The sequence below is a fragment of the Lepidochelys olivacea genome (genome assembly GCF_965140295.1).
Source record: "Lepidochelys olivacea isolate rLepOli2 genome assembly, chromosome: 10".
NCBI lineage: Eukaryota > Metazoa > Chordata > Testudines > Cheloniidae > Lepidochelys > Lepidochelys olivacea.
Genome location: NC_140420.1, coordinates 30,759,822 through 30,784,321, shown reverse-complemented (window position 1 = coordinate 30,784,321; position 24,500 = coordinate 30,759,822). Strand labels below are relative to the sequence as shown.

Sequence of the window (24,500 nt, the reverse complement as noted above, 5' to 3'; positions counted from 1 at the left end):
GGCTGGGTCGCATCTGCGAGGGACAGTGGATCTACCAGCCCAAGGCTCAGGAGCCCTCCAGACCCTCCGTCCACAGACCAGCCACGACAGGGGGACAGAGCCAGTGTTAGCGGGGGTCCACTGGGAGCTGGGGGACCGGATCCATCTCAGTGCTAGGAGCTGTGCCCCACCCACGTTCGAGGGAGCCGTTACCTTCAATGATCCCCCACTTGGTCTTGCGGCCCAGGACCCTCTTCCCGTTCACCTGATGCTCCTTGTCCGCTCCAACCACTGCGAAGGGGATTTTGTCCTGGACAGGAAGAGGGGGCAGAGTCACTGTAGAACTGGGACAGGCCCACCTCTCCGATCCGTGGGCCCTGGCACTGCAACTCAGGGGCAGGCTCCCTCCTCAGCGCTGCTGTCACTGCCCAGCACAGCTGCCCGTCCGCCTGTCCCAGCCAGAGAGGGACACAGAGTACCCCACCACAGCCAATCACCGCCCAGCTCAGCTCTTTGCCCCCCCCTTCCCCCACGCAGCCTCCCAGCACTCACACGAATTTTATTATTCAATATCCTGTCGTCTGGGTTGTCATCAAAATCCTCCTGGGGATAGACGCTGATGCCGTGGGCCTTCAAGTCCTTCTGGATCTGTAGGAGACAGCGCCTGTGAAATTGCTCTGTGCTAGCAATGGAGTTGGCTACCGTTCATCCTAAAGCCCTCATGAGAGCATATAATCTCTCCTACCACTGAAATGTGGCCACCTCTGGGGTGGAGTGGGAACTTGTTAAACAGCACGCAGCAACACTACCTATGTGCTTAGAACCCTGTATCCAGTTGACTCGCATGGGGGGGATTTCAGGTGGGCAGGGTGTCATTGCAGGAGCTGATATTTGGCTGGGACACTCAGGTTAACCCCCTTACTCGGGTGTCAGATGCCGTGACCATGAGCTGCGGCCTCCTCCTGCTTTCCTCTCTGTCCCTGATGTGCCTCTGCTCAGCTGGGGGGAGAAGAGACACACAGACGCCTCTGTCTTACCGCAAGAGACCCGTGGGTTTTTGGGTTGCCCTGGCCCTATTGGAGACCACCCAGCTGTTTGAGGCAATCTTACCCAGGCCGGCCCTCGGTGCTGTGGTCCTGGCCAGTCCCTTTAACGTCGCTCAGCCCCCAACCCACCCTGAGAGGCACCTCAAGCCATGCTGCCTATGCCCAGCCTTGCCCCAAGGGCTCTGGGGTTCCCGTGCACAGCTGTGCTGGCCTGCCCTCCACCTCTCTCTTACAAGGCCCCTCACCCTTTGCTTGAACTCGGCCCGTTCCTCCAGGGTCAGGGTATCCGCCTTGGCGATCACTGGCACCATGTTGACGATCTTACTCAGCCGCCTCATGAACTCCAGATCCAAGGGACGCAGCCTGGGAGGGAAAGCCCTGGCTGTTCAGCGTGGCCAGAGGGGGGTGCTGGCGCAACAAGATTGGAGACGCTCCATGCTCAGGCTGCTTTCCCCGCCTCCCCCCAGACATGGGCCCCACCCTGGCAGACTGGGGCAGAGACGGCCAGCCACTGTCCTCAGATCAGTGGCACCACCAGGTATCCAGAGCAGAGAGGCCAATGGGAATGGAGAGCCAAGGCCTCCAGCGACTGACAGCAGCAGCAGCGAGGTGAGTTCACCCACACAGCCCTAGCAGTGGGGCTGACCCAGAGGGGCCCGCTGAGATGGGCAGCAGGAGGCCAGCCAGGACGTGGACTCTCCTTCGCTAGGAACTGGCCAAAGACAGAGTCACACGTTGCACACAGGCCCACAGCCAGCTGAGCTGGTTATTGCCCCGGCCAGAGGCAAGCCGGCTTCCTCATCCTACTAGCAGCTCCATGAGCCAGCCAATCCCTTGCAAAGGGCTCAGGCTGCCCCCCCTAGGGAGAGGTAAGCCCAGCAGGGCATTTGGTTAGCCAGGCAGGGCACTGGGCACTCAGGAGCAGGCAGAGACTGATCACGGCTCACCAGTGGCCAGTAGGTGGCACGAAGTACACACAGCTGTGGACCCTGGTGTCTGGGATCTTCTGTTTGCGGCTGATGAGGATCTCCTCTCTCAGGTACTTCTCGTATTGCTCGTTGATGTACTTGATGATGGGGTCCCAGCTGGGCAATGGGAAAGGAGGCAAGAGATTGATCACCCGCAACCCCTAGGCACTGTGTGCACTGCACACACAGGAACTGTCCCACCCACCACTGAAAGGCAGCCACCTCTGGGGCAGAGAGCAGCACCGGCACACAGCAGAAGGTGCTCAGATCTGACAGTGTGGCACAAAGCCTTTGGCGAGGTGGGGCTGGAGGAAGGGGGTGGTGTTTTAACCAAATCCCTATCTCTTACAGAAGTGTCCCAAGAACTTTGGTGTCCCTGCAGAGCAGAGTACAGCTGGATTTTAGGGTCTCCTCTGAAACCCCCCATAGTAACTGCCTGGAGCTCAATGGATCTAGTTCACACAGCTGAAAGGCAGAGTCCACAGTGCCAAGGTATGACCCTTTGGTGCCAGGGTGTCATGTTATTACCAACCAGCTGCTCAGACTAAGCCTTTCCTGGTGCCCTTCCTTCTATGGCCCACCCCTGGCCAGCAATGCTGGGCTCCCTCCCGCCCAGCTCACATTGCCCTTGGGGTCCCCAGAACCGGGTGGAACTTACCAGTTTTCATTGTTGATCTGGTCGCCGAACCCCGGTGTGTCTGTCACAGTCAGCTTCATCTTCACGCCCTTCTCTTCGATAACTAGCGGGGGCAGAGGGTGCAAGGTCACGGGGTGGCTCTAGGAGTCCCCTGACCCCCCACTGGGTATCCCTTGCACAGAGCCCCTCCCCAGCTCCCGCTGGCTTCCCACTGCTCTCTGGGCACACTCCGCTAGGGCATTTTCCCGGACACATGCAGCAAAGCCATCCAGGCCTGGAACTAGCAGCTGTGGGGGCTGGAGAGGGACCTTGGTGACTGTCTAGCACCTGGGGCACAGTGTGGCGAATCCCATCCACTAGGCTTGACCAGGCCAGGGGGCAGCAGCAACGGCCCTGGGGGCACCCTGGCAGGCCGGGCTGGGAGGACGGGGACTGTGGGGCCAGATCCTGCCCCAGTGAAGTCAATGGGAGCTTTGCCGTGGCCAGGGAAGTGCCCCCATGCCTGCTGAGCTCTCACTCCCCTGCCTGGAGCAGAGAGGCAGGAGCCACGGGCAGGCAGGCCTTCCCCTGGGGGGAGTCGCTCTCAGGACAGGGAGCGGCCAAGCCGGAGACTCGCAAAGGAGCCTATGTTTCCCAGGGCAGCAGGCGCGTCTGAAATTGTCGGGAAGAGACTAGCGAGTGCCAGCCGGCTGGGGATGGCAGGGTGGGCTGGGGCCCATGGGGCAAGGGTGAGGCCTTGCTGGGCCCAAAGAGTCCACTCTGCCACTCATGGGGGGAAGGGTCCAAGGCTATGCCAGAACTGCCAGAGGGATGGGGGAGGGGGTCAGGGTGGGGCATCTGGCAGGAGGGGGGGCTGCATGAGAGACAGATGTCATGGGGGCTCCCAGAGGAAAAGACATGGTGGGAGAGGAAGGGGTCCTTCCCGCGGCTCCTGGAGGGCTGAGGAGCAGGGGACCTTACCGTGGGTGACGGACTGCAGCTGCACTGTCTTTGGGACGTGCTCCTCATAGCCGGGGCCTGTAGGTTTCCGACTCACCTTCGACTTGAAGAGGGTGTTCACCATTGTGGACTTCCCCAGGCCGCTCTGCCCTGCATGGGGAGAGAGAGAGGGCCGTGTGAGCTGCGCTCCCACCATGCCCAGAGGCAGCAGATGGGCATGTGGGATCCAGGACACACTCCCCTGTCTTGCCAAACTGGCCACTCCTTCTTCCCCACCCCATCTCTCTGCTGAGCTCCTGGACACGGCCGGCAGAGCATTGCTGAGCCGCAGAGGAAGCAATGGACAGCAGGCAGGGGAGATGGCGGGGCCTCTGGTCCCCAGACATGGGGGTGCAGGATCGGCAGGGCACAAGCTTGGTTCACTCACGAATGGGAGGACACCACAACCAGCCTGCCCCCATCTCCTCCCCAGGTCCTGGTTTGGAAAGCACGGGCCACTGCTCACTTCCCCTCCTCTCTTCCCCTGCTTGGCTTTCTGCTGCAGCCCTTCAGCTATTAGCTTAGCAGAACCCCTGATAGTCCCATACACCCCAAGATGCCCTGGTGTCTAAGCTAGTCTAGCTCCCACCTCCCTCGACAGCCCCACATGCCCCCAGGTATCCAAAAATCCGGATACCCCACATGTCCCAGCACTCCCACCTGGGCATGGGACTAGGGATTTTACTGCTGTCTTCTTAGACTCCCCATGTGTTAGCAAATGCAGATGGCAGGTGTGCCACTCCCCCTTCCACCATCACTGCGGTCTAGGATCTCTTCCCTGCTGGAGACTCTCATGGGGTGACCGGTGACCCCCGCTGGCCCCTTATGTCACCTCAGGCGGGAAACCTAACCCGGGGAGATGCTAGCGGACAGTCCCTGCTGCACTGGGAGGCTAGGCTGGCACAGCCCCAGTGCCCGGATCCTGCCGCTCTCGGAGTCACGGGTGGTTTAAAGAACATTCTTCCCCGGAGCCTCAGTAACACAGACCAGGAGGGAGCAGACCTGGGGATTCTGCACTGGAGGGAGGAGCTGGCAGCCAGACCCCTGGGAAGGAGAAGTGAAAGTGACCAGCGTACAGAAGGGGAGTCATTGCAAGAGTCCATCTAGCCCCGAACACTGTATCCACCTCCCACTCTTCTGCTTCTGTGGTTGGGGTCTTGAGAATGGCAGGAGCTGGTGTTCCCAGTGCCCTGACTGGCCACCCACCCACCTGCCCTCTCGACTCTTGGGCCCTCTGTATGTTCCTCCCAGGGCTTAGGACAGCCCAGCAGGTGTCCAGTCCCTATCCTAGACCTCCCCATTGCCTCCCCATGCAGGACCCTTCGAGCAGCCCTGCACTCCCCTCTTTCCCGGGCTATAGCTTTCCCCAGAGGCTCCAGGTCTCGTCTTTGTGACCCTTCCAGGGTGTGGGCCAAGGAGGGGGCTGGAGTCAGTCATGTGTCCAGAGAAGGAGGCGGTGCTGGGGCAGCTGTTGGATTGCAGGTGCAGGGGGAATTAGCCTGAAGGGACTGAAGCCCACATGAGCGGTGGGGCTGCTTCTTCCAGGGCTGGTTGTTCACCATAAACAAACGCTAGTGGCACAGGAAATCAGCGTGCCAGCACAAGGTCTCTCTTAGCCCCCGGCACCACCCGAACCCGCGGCCAACCCGGCCGGGCCCCTGTCCCAGCTGGCTCAGCCCTTACGCAGGGGAAACACTGCGGCCAGAGGGCATGGTGGGGAACACTGCGCTGCCATCACATCTCATCCCCAGGATGCAACTGCAGGGGTTCCTCCCCCGCCCCCCCCCACAGCTGTGTGCAGATGGGAGGGGGATTCCAACACTGATGTGCTTTGCTAGGGGCACTTGACACAAGGAGGAGAGCAGGGATGAGCCTGCACATGGGTGGGGATTGTACAGACAGGGGAGGGCTGTGCACGAGTTGGGACTGGCACACACGGGGGCAGGCATGCACACAAGGTGGGATTTGTATGCATGGGACATGTATGCACGTACAGGGGAGGCTTTGCACAGGATGGGGTTTGCACGCATGGGCCAGCAGATGGTATTCGCCCATGGTGGAGTTTGCACACAGGAAGGGGTGGGGCTGTGTACAGGTGGGGTCTGCAGATGGAGGGGGGGTGGGTGTGCATGCAGGGTGGGCATTTGCACAAGGAGGAAGGGGTGGGTTTCGTATACAGTGGGGTCTGCAGATGGAGAGGGCATGGGTATGCATGCAGGGCAGGCATTTATTTGCACAGGGGAGGAAGGGGTGGGGGTGTGTACAGGGTGGCAGATGGAGGAGGGGCGGGTGTGCACACAGAGCGGGCATTTGCACGGGGAGGAAGGGGCGGGAGGGTGTACAGGGTGGGGTCTGCAGATGGAGCAGAGGGTGGCTGTACATGCAGGACACGTGTTTGCACACGGAGGAAGGGTGTGTGTGTGTACAGGGTGGCAGATGGAGGAGGGGTGGGTGTGCACGCAGGGCAGGCGTTTGCACAGGGAGGAAGGGGCGAGAGGGTGTACAGGTGGGGTCTGCAGATGGAGGAGTGGGCGGGTGTGCACACAGAGCGGACGTTTGCACGGGGAGGAAGGGGCGGGAGGGTGTACAGGTGGGGTCTGCAGATGGAGGAGAGGATGGGTGTGCACACAGAGCGGACGTTTGCACAGGGAGGAATGGGGGGAGGGTGTACAGGTGGGGTCTGCAGATGGAGGAGAGGATGGGTGTGCACGCAGGGTGGGTGTTTGCACAGGGAGGAAGGGGCAGGAGGGTGTACAGGTGGGGTCTGCAGATGGAGGAGAGGATGGGTGTGCACGCAGGGCGGGTGTTTGCACAGGGAGGAATGGGGGGAGGGTGTACAGGTGGGGTCTGCAGATGGAGGAGAGGGTGGGTGTGCACGCAGGGCGGGTGTTTGCACAGGGACGAAGGGGCAGGGGTGTGTACAGGGTGGCAGATGGAGGAGGGGTGGGTGTGCACACAAGGGGGGTGTTTGCACAGGGAGGAAGGGGCGGGAGGGTGTACAGGTGGGGTCTGCAGATGGAGGAGAGGATGGGTGTGCACGCAGGGCGGGCGTTTGCACAGGGAGGAATGGGGGGAGGGTGTACAGGTGGGGTCTGCAGATGGAGGAGAGGGTGGGTGTGCACGCAGGGCGGGTGTTTGCACAGGGACGAAGGGGCAGGGGTGTGTACAGGGTGGCAGATGGAGGAGGGGTGGGTGTGCACACAAGGGGGGTGTTTGCACAGGGAGGAAGGGGCGGGAGGGTGTACAGGTGGGGTCTGCAGATGGAGGAGAGGATGGGTGTGCACGCAGGGCGGGCGTTTGCACTCAGCTGAGTGGGCGGATTTAAAGCTGCTCTCAGACAGGGCAGAGCGTTTGTTCTAGCTCCAGGCAGCACAATGCGGGTGGGAGGCCGAACGGCGCTCAGAGAGCTGTGATGTGATGGGCCCCCCAGGCCCGGACACACGTGCTACACAGTGGTAGCTAACTAGAGCACCCGCCTCTCTGACTGGTCTCCATTTCGAGCTCTGGAGGGGTGTGGGACGCCAGCCCTTAAAATGCAGGCCCTGCAGGGCTATTGCGCGCTGGCCCAGGACTTGACACAGCCCGACTGACCAGGGTCACTTCCACCCCTGCTTTGTCAAAGGAAACCAGGGCACGGGGGACGAGTTGCAGACTCCCAGGCCAGATGGGCCCATCGTGATCGCCCAGGCCGAGTTCCTGTCTCCCCCAGGCCCATAATAAGCCCCTGGCTCCCTGACACTCCCAGGCCCCTGCCAGGACAGCAGGAACGTTGCCTTTCTAGATTTTCCTGCCTTTCTAGACCTTCCTGGCATGAGGTGGCTTTGCCCTGCACAGCTCCCTTCAGCGAGGAAAGCAGCCTCACACCTGCTGAACGCAACCCCCAGCCTGCTGCACGGAGCTGGGGAGCGCAGAAGTTCCTCAGCATGATTTCCCTTCCCTTGTCAAGACACACTGGCTCCAGCTGAGACAGCCCTGCCGGCAAGGAAGCTGCTAATGGATCCGGATGGTGGTGTCTGAGACAAGGGCTCTGCGTGGAGTGAACAAGCTTCCTCCACATGCCTCTGCCAAAGCCCCTCAAGCCTGATCTGCAGCCCCACCTGCTAGCCCAGCCCTGCGACTCCCCCAGCTTGGCCAATGCACCTCCACCTTGTCCAGCAGCCCCCTGCCATCCCAGCTCTGCGATTCTCCCAGCTTGGCCAAGGAACAGAGACCTGCAACTCCCCCCACTAGTCCAGTATTGAGTCACTCTGTCCTGTACAAAAAGAAAAGGAGTACTTGTGGCACCTTAGAGACCAACCAATTTATTTGAGCATAAGCTTTCGTGAGCTACAGCTCACTTCATCGGATGCATTCAGTGGAAAATACAGTGGGGAGATTTATATACATAGAGAACATGAAACAATGGGTGTTATCACACACACTGTAATGAAAGTGATAACTTAAGGTGAGCTATTACCAGAAGGAGAGCTGGGGGGGACCTTTTGTAGTGATAATCAAGGTGGGCCATTTCCAGCAGTTGACAAGAACATCTGAGGAACAGCCGGGTGGTGGTGGGGGAATAAACAAGGGGAAATAGTTTTACTTTGTGTAATGACCCATCCACTCCCAGTCTCTATTCAAGCCTAAGTTAATTGTATCCAGTTTGCAAATTAATTCCAATTCAGCAGTCTCTCGTTGGAGTCCATTTTGGAAGTTTTTTTGTTGAAGAATTGCAACTTTTAGGTCTGTAATCGAGTGACCAAAGAGATTGAAGTATTCTCCAACTGGTTTTTGAATGTTATAATTCTTGACGTCTGATTTGTGTCCATTTATTCTTTTATGTAGAGACTGTCCAGTTTGCAGGTGAACGAGCCTCTGATAGTGTGGCTGATGTGATTAGGCCCTATGATGGTGTCCCCCGAATAGATATGTGGACACAGTTGGCTCGTTCACCTGCACATCTACCAATGTGATATATGCCATCATGTGCTAGCAATGCCCCTCTGCCATGTACATTGGTCAAACTGGACAGTCTCTACGTAAAAGAATAAATGGACACAAATCAGACGTCAAGAATTATAACATTCAAAAACCAGTTGGAGAACACTTCAATCTCTCTGGTCACTCAATTACAGACCTAAAAGTTGCAATTCTTCAACAAAAAAACTTCAAAAACAGACTCCAACGAGAGACTGCTGAATTGGGATTAATTTGCAAACTGGATACAATTAACTTAGGCTTGAATAGAGACTGGGAGTGGATGGGTCATTACACAAAGTAAAACTATTTCCCCTTGTTTATTCCCCACCACCACCCCGCTGTTCCTCAGATGTTCTTGTCAACTGCTGGAAATGGCCCACCTTGATTATCACTACAAAAGGTGTCCCCCCGTACCCCACACTCTCCTGCTGGTAATAGCTCACCTTAAGTGATCGCTTTTGTTACAGTGAGTATGGTAACACCCATTGTTTCATGTTCTCTATGTATATAAATCTCCCCACTGTATTTTCCACTGAATGCATCCGATGAAGTGAGCTGTAGCTCACGAAAGCTTATGCTCAAATAAATTGGTTGGTCTCTAAGGTGCCACAAGTACTCCTTTTCTTTTTGTGAATACAGACTAACACGGCTGGTACTCTGAAATCTGTCCTGTACAGAGTGCGCTGCTGATTGGTCTCCAAGCCAGGGTCAGGCTGGTACCATATCAAGCTGACCAGGGCTTGACTCGATTAGTTGACAGCTAGTAGCCAAAAGACAAAGCCTAGTAGCCGGCGTGAAACAGTGGCACCCTCCCCTGTGCCCAAACCACACCCATCCCATGCTGAGCTGTGCTGATAGTGGGCTGCAGATAGCTGAAATGGTAACCCTTCCTCCCCATGCCGGTAACACACCTAGTGTCCGTACACACGTGCTCTCCCAAGGTGCTGGTCAGGCACAGCACGGGCTCGGTTAGATGCGCTTCAAACCAGGCTAACTCCCAGGCCTTCAGCAGTGCCGAGGACCCCCGGAGCATGGGCAGGAAGCACTGGTGCAATAGCCCCCATGGCGCAAATACTCCTCAGGTCACCACGGACGGGGCCAGCTTAGTCGACTATTGTGCTGCACAAGGGGCAAGGTTGGCAGCTGCCACTGACTGTTCTACATAGCCCCGGGGAGCCCAGGTGGGGGCTGTTTTGCCAAAGTGTGTTCTGAGGCGCTTGGCCTCTTCTCCCACAGCTCCCCATGCTCCCCCCCCCCCCCGAAGCTCTGCCAAATCACCTTCGAGCCATCCCTTCGGGGGGCTGGGCTGGGAGCTCTGGGACAGTACCTAGAGAGAGGGCAACTGCAACGGAGCAGTGCAGCACAAATGCAGGGCAAAGCTCCCTGGAGAGCTCGGGCAGCCCTGGGGACACTTACGCCAGGGCCAGCCACCATTCAGTTTGCAGCAGCTCCTGTTGCTAATGCAGATGCACTCTGGTGCCTCTGCTGCTACCTAACCCAGGCCTGCAGGGAGTTTAGCTATTTCACCCTGAGGATCAGACCTCCAGGCCCTCCCCTCTCCTGCCTAAGCTATTGCATTAGCCTGCCTCCATCCCAAGCAGGCTCAAGCCAGCATTACGTGGACTTGTGAGTCTCCTGCCAGCAAGCGCTGCTTCTGAGAGCAAAGGAAACGCTCTCCTCGAGAGGAACTGGAGGGGAAGGCAGTATTAACACTCCTGATGGGGTCTGGGCTGGACCCTAGGCATGCCACACACTCCACTGGGATAAAGCTACTGCAGCACAATGCAAGGGGAAAGGTCCACAGGTTCGGTTTGCTCCTATCTGCCACACAGTGCCCCCTATGGGCCATCAGCAAGTAAATCATGTGGGATTCACAACCAGGCTTGGCCAACATCGCAGGACCAGCCTTAACACAGGGGAGTTCTGGAGATTTGAGGGTCCTGATTTGCACTGACATGGAGTTTTTTTTTGCAAAGACACCACCTCTGGCCATGCAGCTGGCCAGTCCCCTGAACTGGCCGTGCCTGGTCTGTGGCGCTCACAGCAGCAGTTCAGATTGGGAACACTGTGGGAACACTTCATTTCCATGTGAATAACTCAAAGCCAGTTGAGCCATGCAGGGAAATGGCGAGATCTTGAAGACGGATATACAGTGCTGGGTCATCTACCTAAGCAAGGAACTCAGACTCCGTGAGGACATTGAACTCCCCACCCAGCCACAAAAGTGGGGCAGTTTTGGAGGAGGGTGAAATAGCCGCCCCATTTTGTAAGGTGCTACATGGCTGGGTTCGACAGCGATCCAAGGTCTCTCAGCACTAAAGTGGCTCCACCGCCGAGTGCAAACAGGGCAAGTTTGCAATGAAACCCCCGTGTCCACGCTGGTATTCTGAGGCACTTCTGGCTTGAGAATGCTTTGAGCTCCGCTTCCCAGCCCCAGATCTGTGCTAGGAGGAGATCACCTTCCTCCGGGCAGGTCACCTCTTGACCTCTGCCCGCAGTGAGGTTGTGGCAGCACCACTGGGGGGGGCGGTCGGTGCCGCTCGAGGGTGGGGATCAAAGCTCACAAAGCTGGGGGCGGGGGCCAGTTTTACATCACCACAAGCCACAGGGAATTTCAGCCTCCAGCTCTGAGAGTGAGATGGGTGTCCCCTTCCCTCTGCAGGAGGCAGTGCACTGGTCAGCCCGATGCCGGATTCCCAGATCCAGAACAAAGCAGCCTTTCTTCTCCCACCCCCAGCTTCCACTCAGTGGGCGGCTGGCCTCTCCACTCGCTCCCTCTGGGGGTCGCCAGCAGGCGCGGCCCCTGCAGACGAGCAGCAGACGGCGGCACCGAAGACTGAAGTGTGTGGCCATACCGCGCCCGGGTGCAATGCCACTGGCAAAGGCAGCGCCTGCCCACCAAAGAGGGCCCCACTAGCAATGTGCCTATCACTGGCACCCGAGTCACTAATGCCTACTCCACGGCTGAAAGAGCATGTGCTCGTCTGTCAAGGCTCCTCAGCTCCCTGCCTGAGCTAGCCAGGCATGGGCCGAGGTGCCACGCTAAACCCGGCTCTGGGAGAAAGCGAATGCAGACGGGTGTCACGTGAGGGAGGGGTGAGAGGAATAACCCCGCCTAAGTCCAGCCTCGGAGGCATTACAGCCCTGCAGCAAGCACCAGGGACAGTCAATGGGCGTTATTGGGAGTTATTCCCCAGCAGTCTGACTGCGCCCGGGCCCCTCCCAGCAGCGTGGCAGACAAGCAGCAGCACCGGTCGCCCTGCTGCTGCGGCGGGGCCTGCAGTGAAATTGCTTTGGTGTGCGCTGGCAGCACCAGAGCACACGGGCCTCAGCTTCCCCTGCTGTGCTGAGCCTCCCAGCAATGAAAGGGCAGCAGCAGCAGCAGAGCTGGGCAGGGAGAAGGCTAGTGTGGCCCTGACATGGGGAGGGCGGATTGGCAGGCAGGAGGGGCAGCTGCGATATAGGGCTCTCCCCTGGCTTCTGTGGAGAGAGGGAGCCAGAGACGGGAGAGGGATGGCAGAGCTCTTCCAGGTGGAGAGGCAAGCCACTGAGAGGGGCAGGGCCTGGAGCCTGCTCCCCACACAGCTGTTGATTTTATGCCAGGACAGCCACTGGTGTGCATGCAGTGAGAAGAGGAGCCTTATACCTGTAGAGCTTATTCCGTCCCTGGTGGGGAACAGCCACACTGGTGTAAGCACCTTTATCCAATAACTGCACCCACACTGGCAGGTGACACCACTTTAACGAAACCAGTGTAGCCACAGAGCCCAAGGCCAGCAGGGGCGCCCAGATCACCTTGCTTGACCTCCTGGCTACCACAGGCCACCACCAACCTCCAGCACCCACCCGCAAAACCCAACTACTGGAATCAGGCCAAGGCACTCTGACCCTCGGGAGGCTAAACGACGGTGTGTCACAGGCAGAGAACAAGAGGGACTGAGGCGCAGTGCCTGAGGCCCCTGAGGCAATGGCAGGGAATTGATTGAGTGAGCTAGACCCAGATACTCCTGGCAAGTAACCTGTCTCCTGTCTTTTGCAGGGGAAGGCAAAAATCCCCCAAGGTCACTGCCAATCTGACTGCCAAACTCACCACACCACCTGTAGCCATCTCTGATGTTTCAGAGGAAGGAGTTAGAAACAACCAACAAAAAACAGATACAATGAGGAGGAAAGAGTGGAACAGCCCTTTGGGAGCATCCCAGAAAGCTTGGGGCTGACAGGAGGCCCCCAGTCAGATGCAAAGAGACAGAGAGGGGACCCACCCATGCTTTCCGGCTCTGGGCATCATCAAAAGTATTTTAATTAAAGAGTCCAGCACTCTGCAGTGCCCAGGAACTTGGAGGTGCTTGTTTTATTAGAGTAGGTTTGGGGGGGGGGGGGGGGCTGCAGATACTCAGGGCTGGAAGCTGGCCAGCTGCAGTTCACTTGAAAATGCCCCTTCCTTTGAGAGGGGGAGGCAGCAGTCACAGGCAACTGAGCAAGGAGAAGCAGGCATGGAGTCAGCCTTGCTATGCAGTAGCTCTATGGTCATGGGACAGCCATGGGGCCTGGTGATAGAGATCTTCCCCCTCGCCCCCCGGCCGCCTGCTAGTTCAGCACATGCTCTCTCGTGGTAGGGTTTATCTGGCAGGAGGGGGTTTCCTCTCCCTGTCCCAGGCAGCTCCAATCTCCCTCCCTCTCCCTTTTAAATCAAAATGTCAAATTTGTCCATATGAAAAATTCCCTGGGCTGATGAGAAGCAGATGTGCAGAGCCCCAGCACACAGCTGGAAGTCCTTAGCTTGAATGTTCCCATTTGCAATTGGCTGGCTTGGCCTGGCCTCCTGGGTCCCTCTACATGCCCTGCTGGGCCCTGATGCTGCTGCCCTCCTGGGCAAGCCAGGGCATGCTAGCAGATGCACACTGGCTCGCCATTCAGCTGCGGGCCACAGAGCCCTCGTGGTTAGAGGCGGGGGTGGCTCTCTTGCTGGGAGAGAGGGCAGATTGCTCCCTCTTCTGGCACCTCCAATAGCCCTGGGGCCCCTCAGACCGGGGGCAGGGAGCTAAGAGCGGGGGCTGTTTGATGTGGGGGAGAGTGCAAACCTGCTTCTCCTCTGGCAAGGAGCCCCACCCCCTTTCCATTCACTGCTCCGATTTCACTCTCCAGCTCCTTCGGGATCTGCCCTCTGCATCTGCTTCCGCCCTCCCCTCCCCGCTGAGGGGAACATGGCCCAGGCCTACAGAGGGGGGTCTGTGGGATGCATGGGATTCGATGCCGAGGTGGGCTCGGTGGGCTCCCTTCCCCTCCCCCTCCACAGTATCAGATGAAGCCCAGCAATATTATCCCCTCCAGTGACTGGGATGCAGAGATCCTATGGCAGCAGGTCTCTCTCTCACTCTTCCGGCCCAGCCCGGCAGCCTCTCCTCTGCCCGGCCGAGGTCACCGCGTAAGGGCCCAGCTCTTTTGCTAAAAAGTAAATTGCCTGTTAAATTCTCCTGAAGCTATCACTGTCTCCTTCACCTGCCTCTTGGCTCCTCCAGTGCGTGGAGGAATCCTTAGTGATTTATCTGACTCCCTTGGGTTTGGTTCTCTTTGCTTTTCTTATCATTGCTTAGCTCTTTTAAAACCATTATCCCGTAATCTTCCCCGTCCTCCTCTCTAGCTGACAGTTTATGCTCCACAGAGCCATCTTTCTTCCTCTGGATTACTTTCTGACATCTCCATGTTGGCTTGTTTCTCTTGATCTGGGAGTATTTATTGCTGGACAGAGCACATACCCAAGGCTTTAGAAAAAGCTCCATAAAGATTTGGTGAGGTACAGTGCCAAGCCGGGGCCAAAGAGAAAAGATTCTAAGTATGTTGGGGGTGGGAATGGAAATGAAGCACTGCAAAAGGTTGGCAGCAAAGTGGGCAAAGCAAGACTCCAGATCCAAATGCCTCAGAGCTTTGGGGAAGTTTGGATCTGGAGGCTGGAGCTCGTCCAAAACTGTGCCATTGGAGGAAAACAATCAGTGAAATATGGTGCAGAGATGAAAGAACCAAGAGGACTGATGGTAAATTTAAAGTTAGATGAATTTGACTAACTGTAGCCCACCAATAGAGGTTGTTTTAAATTAAAAGAACAGATTTTCAAAACTCTAACTCCAAAGAAAATAGATATTTCAGGCCAGCTAAGCAGATGATTTAAGCTAATGTGGCTTCACTAAAGTCAACGGAGCTCTGCTGATTTACACCGGCTGGGGATCTGGTCCTGTTAATTTAAGGGCCACTCAGGTCAACGTTTAGGTTTTGTAAACACAAGGTGATATAAAACTGAACTGCTTCGTGGTTGTTGCATTTTCATTAAACGCTAGGGGTGGATTTAAACATGCCTTATAGAGATACTGCAGCATCCCGTTGCATTCCCCACTGCCTGAGAGTGAAAGGGATTCGTTCAATTGCCAGAGGTGAGTAGAATGCAAGAAGGAAACTACATGAAGAATAAATAGGGGTTTGTCAATTGTTGCCCTTAGAATCATCTAAGGTGTTAATAGTAACAGAGCGAAGAGGTTTAGTTTTTAAAGTATGGTCATGTTAATGTTCTTTCCCCTTTAAATACAGATTCACAAGCTGTCAAACAACTGTTCCATGTGCCGAACTCTAGAAGCTTAAAGCAGTTCCATATCACGAACTGACAGAATGTATCTGAACACAATTCTCTGGCCTCATCTCTGTCCTCCCCATTCTGCTGCTTTAGCTAGTTGGATTTCACCCTGCATTTCCCCACATTCATCCAAAACCAGCTCTGCTGAATCCTAATGATCAGGCCCTTGACTGGTCTCACTCGGGTGCTGAGTACACACATCTGTGGATTACGGTCACTGCCTCTGCCTCCTCCCAGGTCTCAAAAATCAATAGCCATGGCCCTGTGTTTCCAACACACATGATTTTATCACAAGTCTCATTTTTCTTAAAGCTCCAGCTCCTGGAGCCATGGGATCACATGGGAATCCCAGCTGTCATTAAACACTAAGTTCCTAGACCTCAGAGCGGCAGAGAAAAGCTTGCAAAAGTGACCCCTAAAGACTCAAAAGCCAGACGGCAAATACCCTCCCTAAATGTATTATTTTGAAATCTCATGATTTTCGAGGCCTGACTCGTGATTTTGGCACGTAGGGCTGACCTGTTTCTACTCTGCCTCTCCCTGTTACAGGTCATGCAGAGAAAAGCCAGAGTGTCCCTATCCCAAGTCCTCAAATCTAGCGCCAAGCACAACAGGGCCAATCTGGGCCCTCGGAGTGGTAGCACAATACAGATATTATTAATAGTCTATCGTCTGGGCCCGACATTACCACAGCCATGTGCCGGATGCTCTCGCTGATGGTAGGGGAAGGAAGGATGCTCAGCGCCTGGCAGGAGGAAGCCTTTTAGTCCTTCCACCTAAAGTCAGAGTCAACCTTCGGCCAGCTGAGGGGCAAACTGACACCTTGCAGGGAGCGTGAGGGCTGCGCCTCATTCCCATGACAGCATGTTGCAGTCACCTCATCTTTACTCCAGAGGCGTGGCCTGCCCAGACTCCCGATTAGCATACAGTGCGTCTAGGTGGGTTGAGGAAGCAATGCCCGCTCAGACCAGTTCTCTCTATAGACCTCAGCTTTGGATTAAAGACAAGCAGTGTCGGCTGCAGTTAGCCCGTAGCTGGACTTTCTACAGCCATCCTTGATGCAGTGTCCCAGGGCCCATCCTGGGATCTGACTCTCCCATTGCTTGCTCTGTTCACAGCCCTTCCTTCTCATTTCCAGCCTCACTATCTCTCTAGCCAGATGGTCACACTCCCCCGGTTATTAGGATCCATTGCAGAGCTGTAACACTCCCTCCGCCCCTCTCAGAGAGAGCTGTTCTGGCTCCCAGCCTGCTCATCCAGACGCCTCCTTGGAAAGTGCAGCCCGCTGACCTTGGTTTAAGCCCATGATATGTGAATGCTTCTGGCTTCCCCTCTGGCCCCTGGCAATCTCTCTCCGAGTATGCAGGCACCACAGGAATTCCATACAAGTGCCCTTCTCTCCCGGAGAAGAAATCCGCATGGAATTTCGTAGCTTTGAGAACTCTTTGAACTGTTTTTTGGGTTCCCAGTGGTAGCTCAGGTTCCCAGCCCTTCTCCCCCACCCCGCTGTGGGCACACACTTTTGTTATCTAACCAATCCCAGCCCTTCCCCCGGCTGATTCTTTCTTGACATGTTTTTTCCAGCTGCAGAGCACACCCAGGGTTCTCTTCATAGAGGGCAAGATCCTCAGCCGGAGTAAAGCAACAGTGACTCACTGTCTCCACTGAAATCAATGGAGCTACAGCAAGTTAAGTCAAAGCTAGGCTGAAATCATTGTAGTGCAGAAGCTCTGGGCCAGAAGCTCCCAAAAGCTATTAATTTGTACTGCACTCAGACCCAAAGGTCCCAGGCCAGATCAGGGCCTTCTGGGCTAGGTGTTGCACAACCCCCCAGAGTTCATAATCCAGGAAATGGGACAGATCCAATCAAACCACCCCTCTGCCATCTTCCCCACACTGTGTATGTGCTTTCACTCTGCCCACTCTCGCTTCCCTTTTCCATGGCCTGTCATAGACAGAGAGCAAACCCTGAAATACCAGAGCCAGCCAGGCCAAGCCGTCGGTGCTCGCGCTGGGTTTGAATTTAGGCAGCAGGATTTCAGCTATGTCTTTCATTCTGACACCACCACATTACTGGCCCTAAGTTCATTGGCCTCCCTGCACACTGCGCCATTGCCAGCGGGCTGGGCAGTTCCCCGGACCGGTCTGAACAGGCCTCGCCGTGCATGCAAAACGGCCGGTCTCCCTGGAGCTCCACGTGCACATTCGTGACTATCCGAGCTGGGACAGTAACTCGGCAATCCCGGCTTGTTTCCTCTCGGTTCTCTGTCTGCGAGCCGGGCTTTAAGGAAGCAGGGGGCAGGCTGAGTGAAAGCGAGCATTTCACATTGGGGTTTTCCTCTCGAGATAGACATCTTCCCATGGGCACCTTACCCAAGCCCTCCCTCTCTCCCCTCCCCCACTCCTGCCCAGCACCCCCACCTCAGTATTAAGGAAACAAGTTGCAAATACAACTTGCTGTCCTGGGAAGGCTGCTGCAACCTGGTTACCACGACCCCAGGGCCGTGTCTAGGTTCCTCTCCCCTCCCAGCCCCCTGAGCTCCAATTTCTCTGCATCTCTGAAGAAACTGATCATTCCTCTCCTACGCCTTTGCTCCCCTTCCAATATTGATGCAAGCTGAAATAAGACCACATGAACATGGCTCAGCTGACAATGAGACAACAGCTGAGCAGGGCCTGGCACAGTGCTGGGTGTTTTTATCAGCCTAGTGAGTCCAGAAAAGGCTCTGGGAACCCTGAAGTCCTGGACTGGGGTAGGAACTAGTAGGAAGCATCCCTGCTAGGTGGAAAGGGACAGAGGATGTCATGCTGTGATGGATGCAGAGAGAGAGGGTAACTAGCACACAACATCCCAGCAGCTGAAAGAGGGAGAGAGCAGAGAGGAGACCCTTGAGAGAATGACCCCCACAGACAGCGGGCGCGAGGGACATACACATCTCCCAGCAGAGAGAGAAGAATGCATGCCCCACCACACGCAAAGCTGCAGCCTTCACTCCAGGAGGAAGCACCTGAGCTGGGACAGGGCCCTTTATTTACCAAGAAGGTGTTAACACCACATCCCAGGCATCCTCTCTGCCCTTTGCCAGCTTTGCAGGATCATCAGAACTGCTGCCCTAAGCTGGGGGCTGCATGGCACCATGTGACACAGGCCAGGAATGCCTGTCAGCTGCCTGTGCCTCCCTCCCTCTGCCAGGCGCCTGCTGTGACCAAGGTGAGAACAGAGCCATGGTTCATGTTCACAGAGCACAGCAATGGTGTTAGATCCTGGCCAGGTGACAGGACCAGCTGGGACTCCAGCAGTGCGGGTTTCCCCACCACAGCGCCCCCATCAGCATCCCTCTGCAAAGCCCAGAGAGAGGGGGAGCAGTCCACCATGGGAGTTAAACCCAGCGCTCACCTACAACCATGAGGTTGAATTCGAAGCCTGTTTTCATGGTCTTGATCCTCATCTGATCCAGCACCGCCTCGATGCCCACGTAGCCAAAGAGCTCCAGCCCCACGTTGGCCGGGTTAGCATTGCGGGGCGTCTCCTCGGGCACTGGCTGGACGGGCTGCCCCTCCATGCTGATACACCCTGGCTCCAGGCTACTCCCTGGTAGGGGAAGGAGATTCCTGAGTTAGATACTTGGCGGCTTCACCAAGTGATACAAACAAAAACACACAAATGCGTTGAGGTTAGGAATAATCTAAAAATCATTAGAGCCAACCCCTGTGCCCAAAAATAAATTTGTTAATAAGGATTCTAGAGCAGTGCTTCTCACCTAGGGGCACACATATCCCTGGGGTTAGGCAGGTCTTCCGGGGGACTCAACTCATCTAGATCAGTGTTTCTCAACCTGGGGGAGGGTCATAGGATGGGTTTAGGGGGTTGCAAGTGCAGGGCTGGCATTAGGGGGTGGCACCTCTCTTGATGAGCTCATGACCTGGACCACTCTGCAGCTTTGCAGCTAGTTTCCCAGTCTGTCCTCCAGGAGCTGTACAGCTGGCCCCCATCTACCATGCTTCCAAGAGCAAAGGAGAGGATGGCAGAGCAGGGGGCTGTGCTGCACCATCTGGGATTCTAGAGGACAGCAAAGAGGCCTCTGAAGAGAAGGCCAAAACTGCAGAAGGCTTCCAGGAGATACCCACCCTGAAGGGAGCACAGGTCTGACTGCAGCCTGTGTGTTTGCTCTGTCAGTCTCTCGCCTGCTCAGAATCCACCTGAGCTCAGCCCCAGCCAGAGAAACAGGAAGGGCAGCAGTGTCTGGCAGGATCCTCCCCGTTCCACACACCGTGCCCTGCCACTGGCACGCTAGAACCAACAGGACATCACAAAGTGCCCTGTAAGTGCAGAGGCTCAGAGACTGCCGCGGGTCAGGCCTTGCTCCAGCTTGCAGCTCAGGAGTCTGAAAACATTCATTTTGCAAAAATGGCTGAGGAAGTGAAACTCCCCCAGTCCCGTTTACGCTTTCTGCAGGGCCTGGCTGGTTGGAGACAGTCTCTGGAGGCCAGCATGTATTTACATATCTGGAGCTAACAGCAGGGGGTTAGCAGGTAAATCTAGAGATTGGGGGCTGAGGCTTGGAGTGAGAACTGCCTTAAATCACGAGGTTCTGTTTCTGTCACCACCCCCACAAAGGGGCCCAAAATACGCGCTGCCGTAAACCCTTTCTGTTGTGCGCAGCACCTCAACCATCCTCCCCGCTGTGACGTACTAGGGCTGTGCTCAGTCTAGTTCCAACGGTCCCACCACAGGCTGCACCCCAAAGCGCCTGGGCGCATGGTACCCGATTGTTCCAACCCGTGGGCAGGGCTGGGATTTGGTGCGATTACCCTGACAGGCCTCCACAGTACGTGCAAGCAGCCCAGCCCACTGTGTGCAGCAGCAGTTTCTCAAGGGCAGATTCTCCAGGGGGTGCAAAAGCCACAGGAACCCACTTTGCAACTCGGCGATAACGGAGTATCAGCAGTAGAACCCGACTGGCTACTGCGCGGGGAGCAGACTGGGTTAACGGGTGGAAGGGGGCTGAGGATCCCAGCACAGATTGCCCCGACATCAACATGGGAGACTGGTATTCTCACCGGGGCATGGCCGTTGCTACCAGGTAGCAAGCACAACCTGACTCATTTATTACATGCCTTATGATAGCATGTAGGGGCTGCCAACCAAGCTTGGAGCCCTGCTGCGCTTGGTGCTGTACAAACACAAGGAGGTCAGGGTCTGAATGAGTTCGCCCTGCCAGGGCACATGGCCAGCTGGCCACACAACCACAGCTGGGTTCGCAGATTGAGGATTCCAGCCACATGAAGGATAATGGAGAGTCCCATGGAAGTGCCATGGTGACGCACACAAAGCGGGAGGGCGAATATCCCAGACACTACCGTCAAGTCCAAGCAGAAACATAGGCAGCATCTAGTTCCTCTGGTGCCAGACGATGGACTAGAGAGCACACTTCCCCCACCCTGGCTCAATCTCAGACCTCTATGGCTCTGTGACCAGCAGAAGGGCGGTGACGGTTGGTGGCAGGACCAATAAAGGTTTCCCATCAATGGCACACAGGAATGTGCCTAGCAAAGCAAATTAACCTTTACAACGTGTCACCATTGGATTGAGGAGGAGCTTATATTACACGTATTACAGTAGTACTGGGAAGCCTCCAATACACTCACATTTTGCTTGGTGCTGTGTCTGACTACCAAAGGCACTAATATGCCCCCCTCACCATAGTATCTGAGCCCCACACAATCGTTAATGTATTACCCTGTGTAGGTAATAGGGCACTGCTATTATCCCCATTCGACAGATGGGGAAACTTTCACAGAGAGGCCAAGGGACTTGACCGAGGTCACACAGGGAGCCTGTGGCAGAACCCAAAATTGAATCCCGTCTGCCAACTGCTGGGCTAGCACCCTAACCCTGGGCCCATTCTTCCCCTCCCCACTTCGCACACTAAAAGAGACAGTCCCTGCTTTTGCTGAATTAGAAGACACCCCCCAGCTTTAATTTATACCCAGGATGCCGGGCCATAGCAAGTGAACATTTTATTCTACAAACACTGCCTGGCAGAGAGAGAGAGCACAACAGGACCCAGATCCCGCCCATACGCCAAGAAACCTTCGTGCTGCAGCCTCTTCCTGTAGGTGGCAGGTGAGGTCACAAGGTACTCTGGGGACAGGATGCCTGAGCACTCAAGTCTCCAGCTCTGGACCTGAGATTTTTACAAGTCACTAGAGACAGGCATGAGGCAAGACTGCTGAATGCCTTCTGGGCCAGCCTCTGCCTGACCAATAACCAGATCGCTTTGGCAGGATATTTCCTTGTTGGTGCACAGCACAGATGACTGACACTCACGCCCAGAGCCACTAGGAGGGTCTCAAGGATAATCACTGGGACACATAATACCTGGGTGCTCTCCTGCCCCCTGGGGCCCTGTGCCTCCTGTTTTGGACTATCTTCTTGGTGGCCCTTAGATGCAGCTTGTGCTTCTCACTCCCTTCTATCTACAATGATGCATGGGTCAGATACAGAATAGTGTGAGAGAGTAGCAGCCATCGCACAAATGTGGCATGATCATTGACCATGCAGCAAAGGGATCATGACACAGGACAGCAGTGGCCCCAGTTACTTTGCACAGTTTTTGCTGTTTGCTGCAGCAGAGGGGGAAAGGCATGGGGCTGACCGAGCGGCGTTTGCAGTTTTACTCCTGAGCCTTTGCACTGTTATCCAGATGTAGCGTGGGATTTGGCTCCCTCCCAGATTATGGGTTGTACACACTGGGAGAAAGAGGGGATGTGGAGAGAGAAGCACCTCTTTCCAGCTGCCCTGGCAACCTCTCAGACACAGCCAAGGCTGGGACAATGGCTCAGAGTTCATCAACACATGCTTCTTGAGTAGTGACAAGCTCGCAAGATCTGGCTAGGGGCTTGGGGCGCGCCGAGAAGCTTGCAAATTTAGCCCAGGCGCTCTAGTGCAGGAGTCAGGAGAGATTTCATACTGAGGCAGGGTCTGGATTTTTTAAACAGCTCGGTTCAGGCTCAGATGCAAATGCTGCGTGAAAAGCTCTTTGCACTGGATTTCAGAGTCATACTGAAACCAGATGGCTGGCATGTGGGGAAGGGAAACATATGCACAGGAGTCACCAAACTTCTAAGAAGTTGGCATGGAGCATTGGGAGCTCCATGGAACAGGCTAAATTAACAGCTCTGAACCTGTCTATAACCTTCAGAAAAGACATAGCGTGGGCAAAAGCAGTGCACGCTTCCCCCCCACCATCTCATTGATGGGCCTCAACTCTGGGCCAGTCAGGCCCTGTGCCAACAAGAGCACTTAACCCAGCATCATGGATGGCACTTTGTGCTGGGAACACTCACCTGCCAGAGAATTAAGACCTTTGAATCTCAGCCTACATTTCTGGGTGCCTACCACAAGTCAAGCCGCACAGTACAAATGCTGGCCAGACATATGCAGCCATGAAGCCTCTCCAAACCTCAGCCCACGCCCTCCCTAAACAAAGATGGGCTTGCTCTGGCAGATCGAAGGAGCAGATTCCAAACCTGAGGACACCTCTTGGAAAACATACTGTTGGTAGCTCCCTCATTTATACTGGCAGTGTTCAAGCACCACAGCAGATCTCAACTGTGGCAGTACATCATGGCGTGGTTTCCAGGTCCGAGACCATATAGCGCTTCCGAGGTTAAACCCAATGCCTTGAATCCCACCTGGAAGCCGGTACACCTCCCAGAGCACTGATTTAATGAAAGTACGGAGCAGGCTGTGGGATTCTGCACTAACTTCAGGTTCTGGATGGTCTTGGGGTGCAGCCCAATGCAGAGCACATTACAGCAGTCTAGCCTCAAGGTGACAAGGGTGTGGATACTAGTGGCAAGGACCCTGCTTCAGAGACAAGAGGTCGCATTCACTTCGCCAGGTGCAGAGGAAAATACCAGAACTGTTGGCCAAAGACACATCCAGGAGGGGCCCAGGATCTAACACCGCGCGAAACTCAGGCACCTGTTTGACAGACACGGTCCCTCACTCAAGCCAGCCTTCTCTTCTCTGGACTGTGTCACAGCCGGTAAGCCCTCATCAAAGGCCTGGCCTACAGAAGGGTTGCTTTGGTTTAACTACTAGGCACTACTTTCAATGGGTACCTCATTGTGTGTGGACACTCATGTTAGTCTACACCTGGTTTACATTGGGTTAGCTTGCACCTGTACATTTAACTAACTCAGTGTATCATCACAACTTTAGTTTAAGTCAGAACAATTTCTGTATTTAGAAAAGCTCTAAGGAAAGCTCATCTAGCCATTGGCTATTTCATTCTTCTGCTCTGCTCAGGTCAGAGGTGAGAGATGCAGAGCTAGGGGTCAACAGCAATCCAAGGCCTGTTCATTAACTCTCCCAGCAGCCTCATATACACATGGAGCAGAAGCAGTGACAATGTTGGTCACCGGGATCCCTCACAAGACAACGCCTTGGGCAGAGGAATGACTTCCCACTGCTATTCTGAAAGGTAATGATGGATCCTCTCCCCCAGGTCTGCAAGTATGTCAGCAAAAACCTCATTATGAATGGCATCAAAGGCTGACAACAAGTCTGAGAGAACTGGCACAATCAACTTGTTTTCCTCCATCGTTAGGAGGAGATCATCAATGAATTCAGCTGGTGCAGTTCCAATCCCATACCTTGATTAACTGAAGCTAGCAAGTCTGAGATACCAAGAAGCCACCAGAGTTGCCCCAGCGCACACATCTCCTTGTCTAAACATAGGAGACGTGCCATAGGTCAGTAGTCGGCCAGATTGTCAGTGTCAGAAATTGGTTTCTTGAGCATGGCCCTCATCGTCGATTCCTTAAGAGCTACGGGCACTTGTTGACAGCCTTGACCCACAGTGGATCCCGTACTTCCCCGCGAGCCTTCACCGGCAGGAAGGACAAGGCTCCAGCTCACGACTTGTAATGCTGGCACTTTCGCCACCTCAGTGAGCGACACCCGCGGCAGAAGACGATGCACTTTTACTTCCCTCAACACACAGCGCTGTTTCCACGGCGTAGACAGCTGGACTCAAACACATTTCTCTGCAAAATTTTTCTTGGTGGGAAAAGTCGGTCGGATAACCCAGTGGACGCAGCGAGGATTCGCCAAGCTATCTGCCACTCGGGACAGTTGTGTGGCTGCTATGATGGAAGTGAAGAAGCCATTGCTTCCTGTACAGCCATAGGGCACATGTTCCATTGGACTTAGCACAGGACCGCTGCCACCAGCATGCTAGCTGTCTCCCCTCTTACAGGTCATCAGTAAACCATGGTGACTGTGAGGGCAAGGCCAGCAC

General features: G+C 55.5%; 1 protein-coding gene across 1 annotated transcript in view; it reads right to left on the bottom strand.

Annotated features, from left to right (window-relative positions):
- SEPTIN12 (septin 12) overlaps positions 1-24,500 on the bottom strand; it is a 67,903-nt gene that overhangs the window by 4,442 nt on the left and 38,961 nt on the right. Inside the window, exons 3-9 of the mRNA XM_084642277.1 lie at positions 18,587-18,781; positions 3,591-3,719; positions 2,652-2,733; positions 1,973-2,110; positions 1,271-1,388; positions 532-627; positions 193-289 (exon numbers count right to left, since the gene is read on the bottom strand). Of these exons, the coding sequence (XP_084498403.1) occupies positions 193-289; positions 532-627; positions 1,271-1,388; positions 1,973-2,110; positions 2,652-2,733; positions 3,591-3,719; positions 18,587-18,781 (855 nt within the window). The remainder of the gene's footprint in view (positions 1-192; positions 290-531; positions 628-1,270; positions 1,389-1,972; positions 2,111-2,651; positions 2,734-3,590; positions 3,720-18,586; positions 18,782-24,500) is intronic.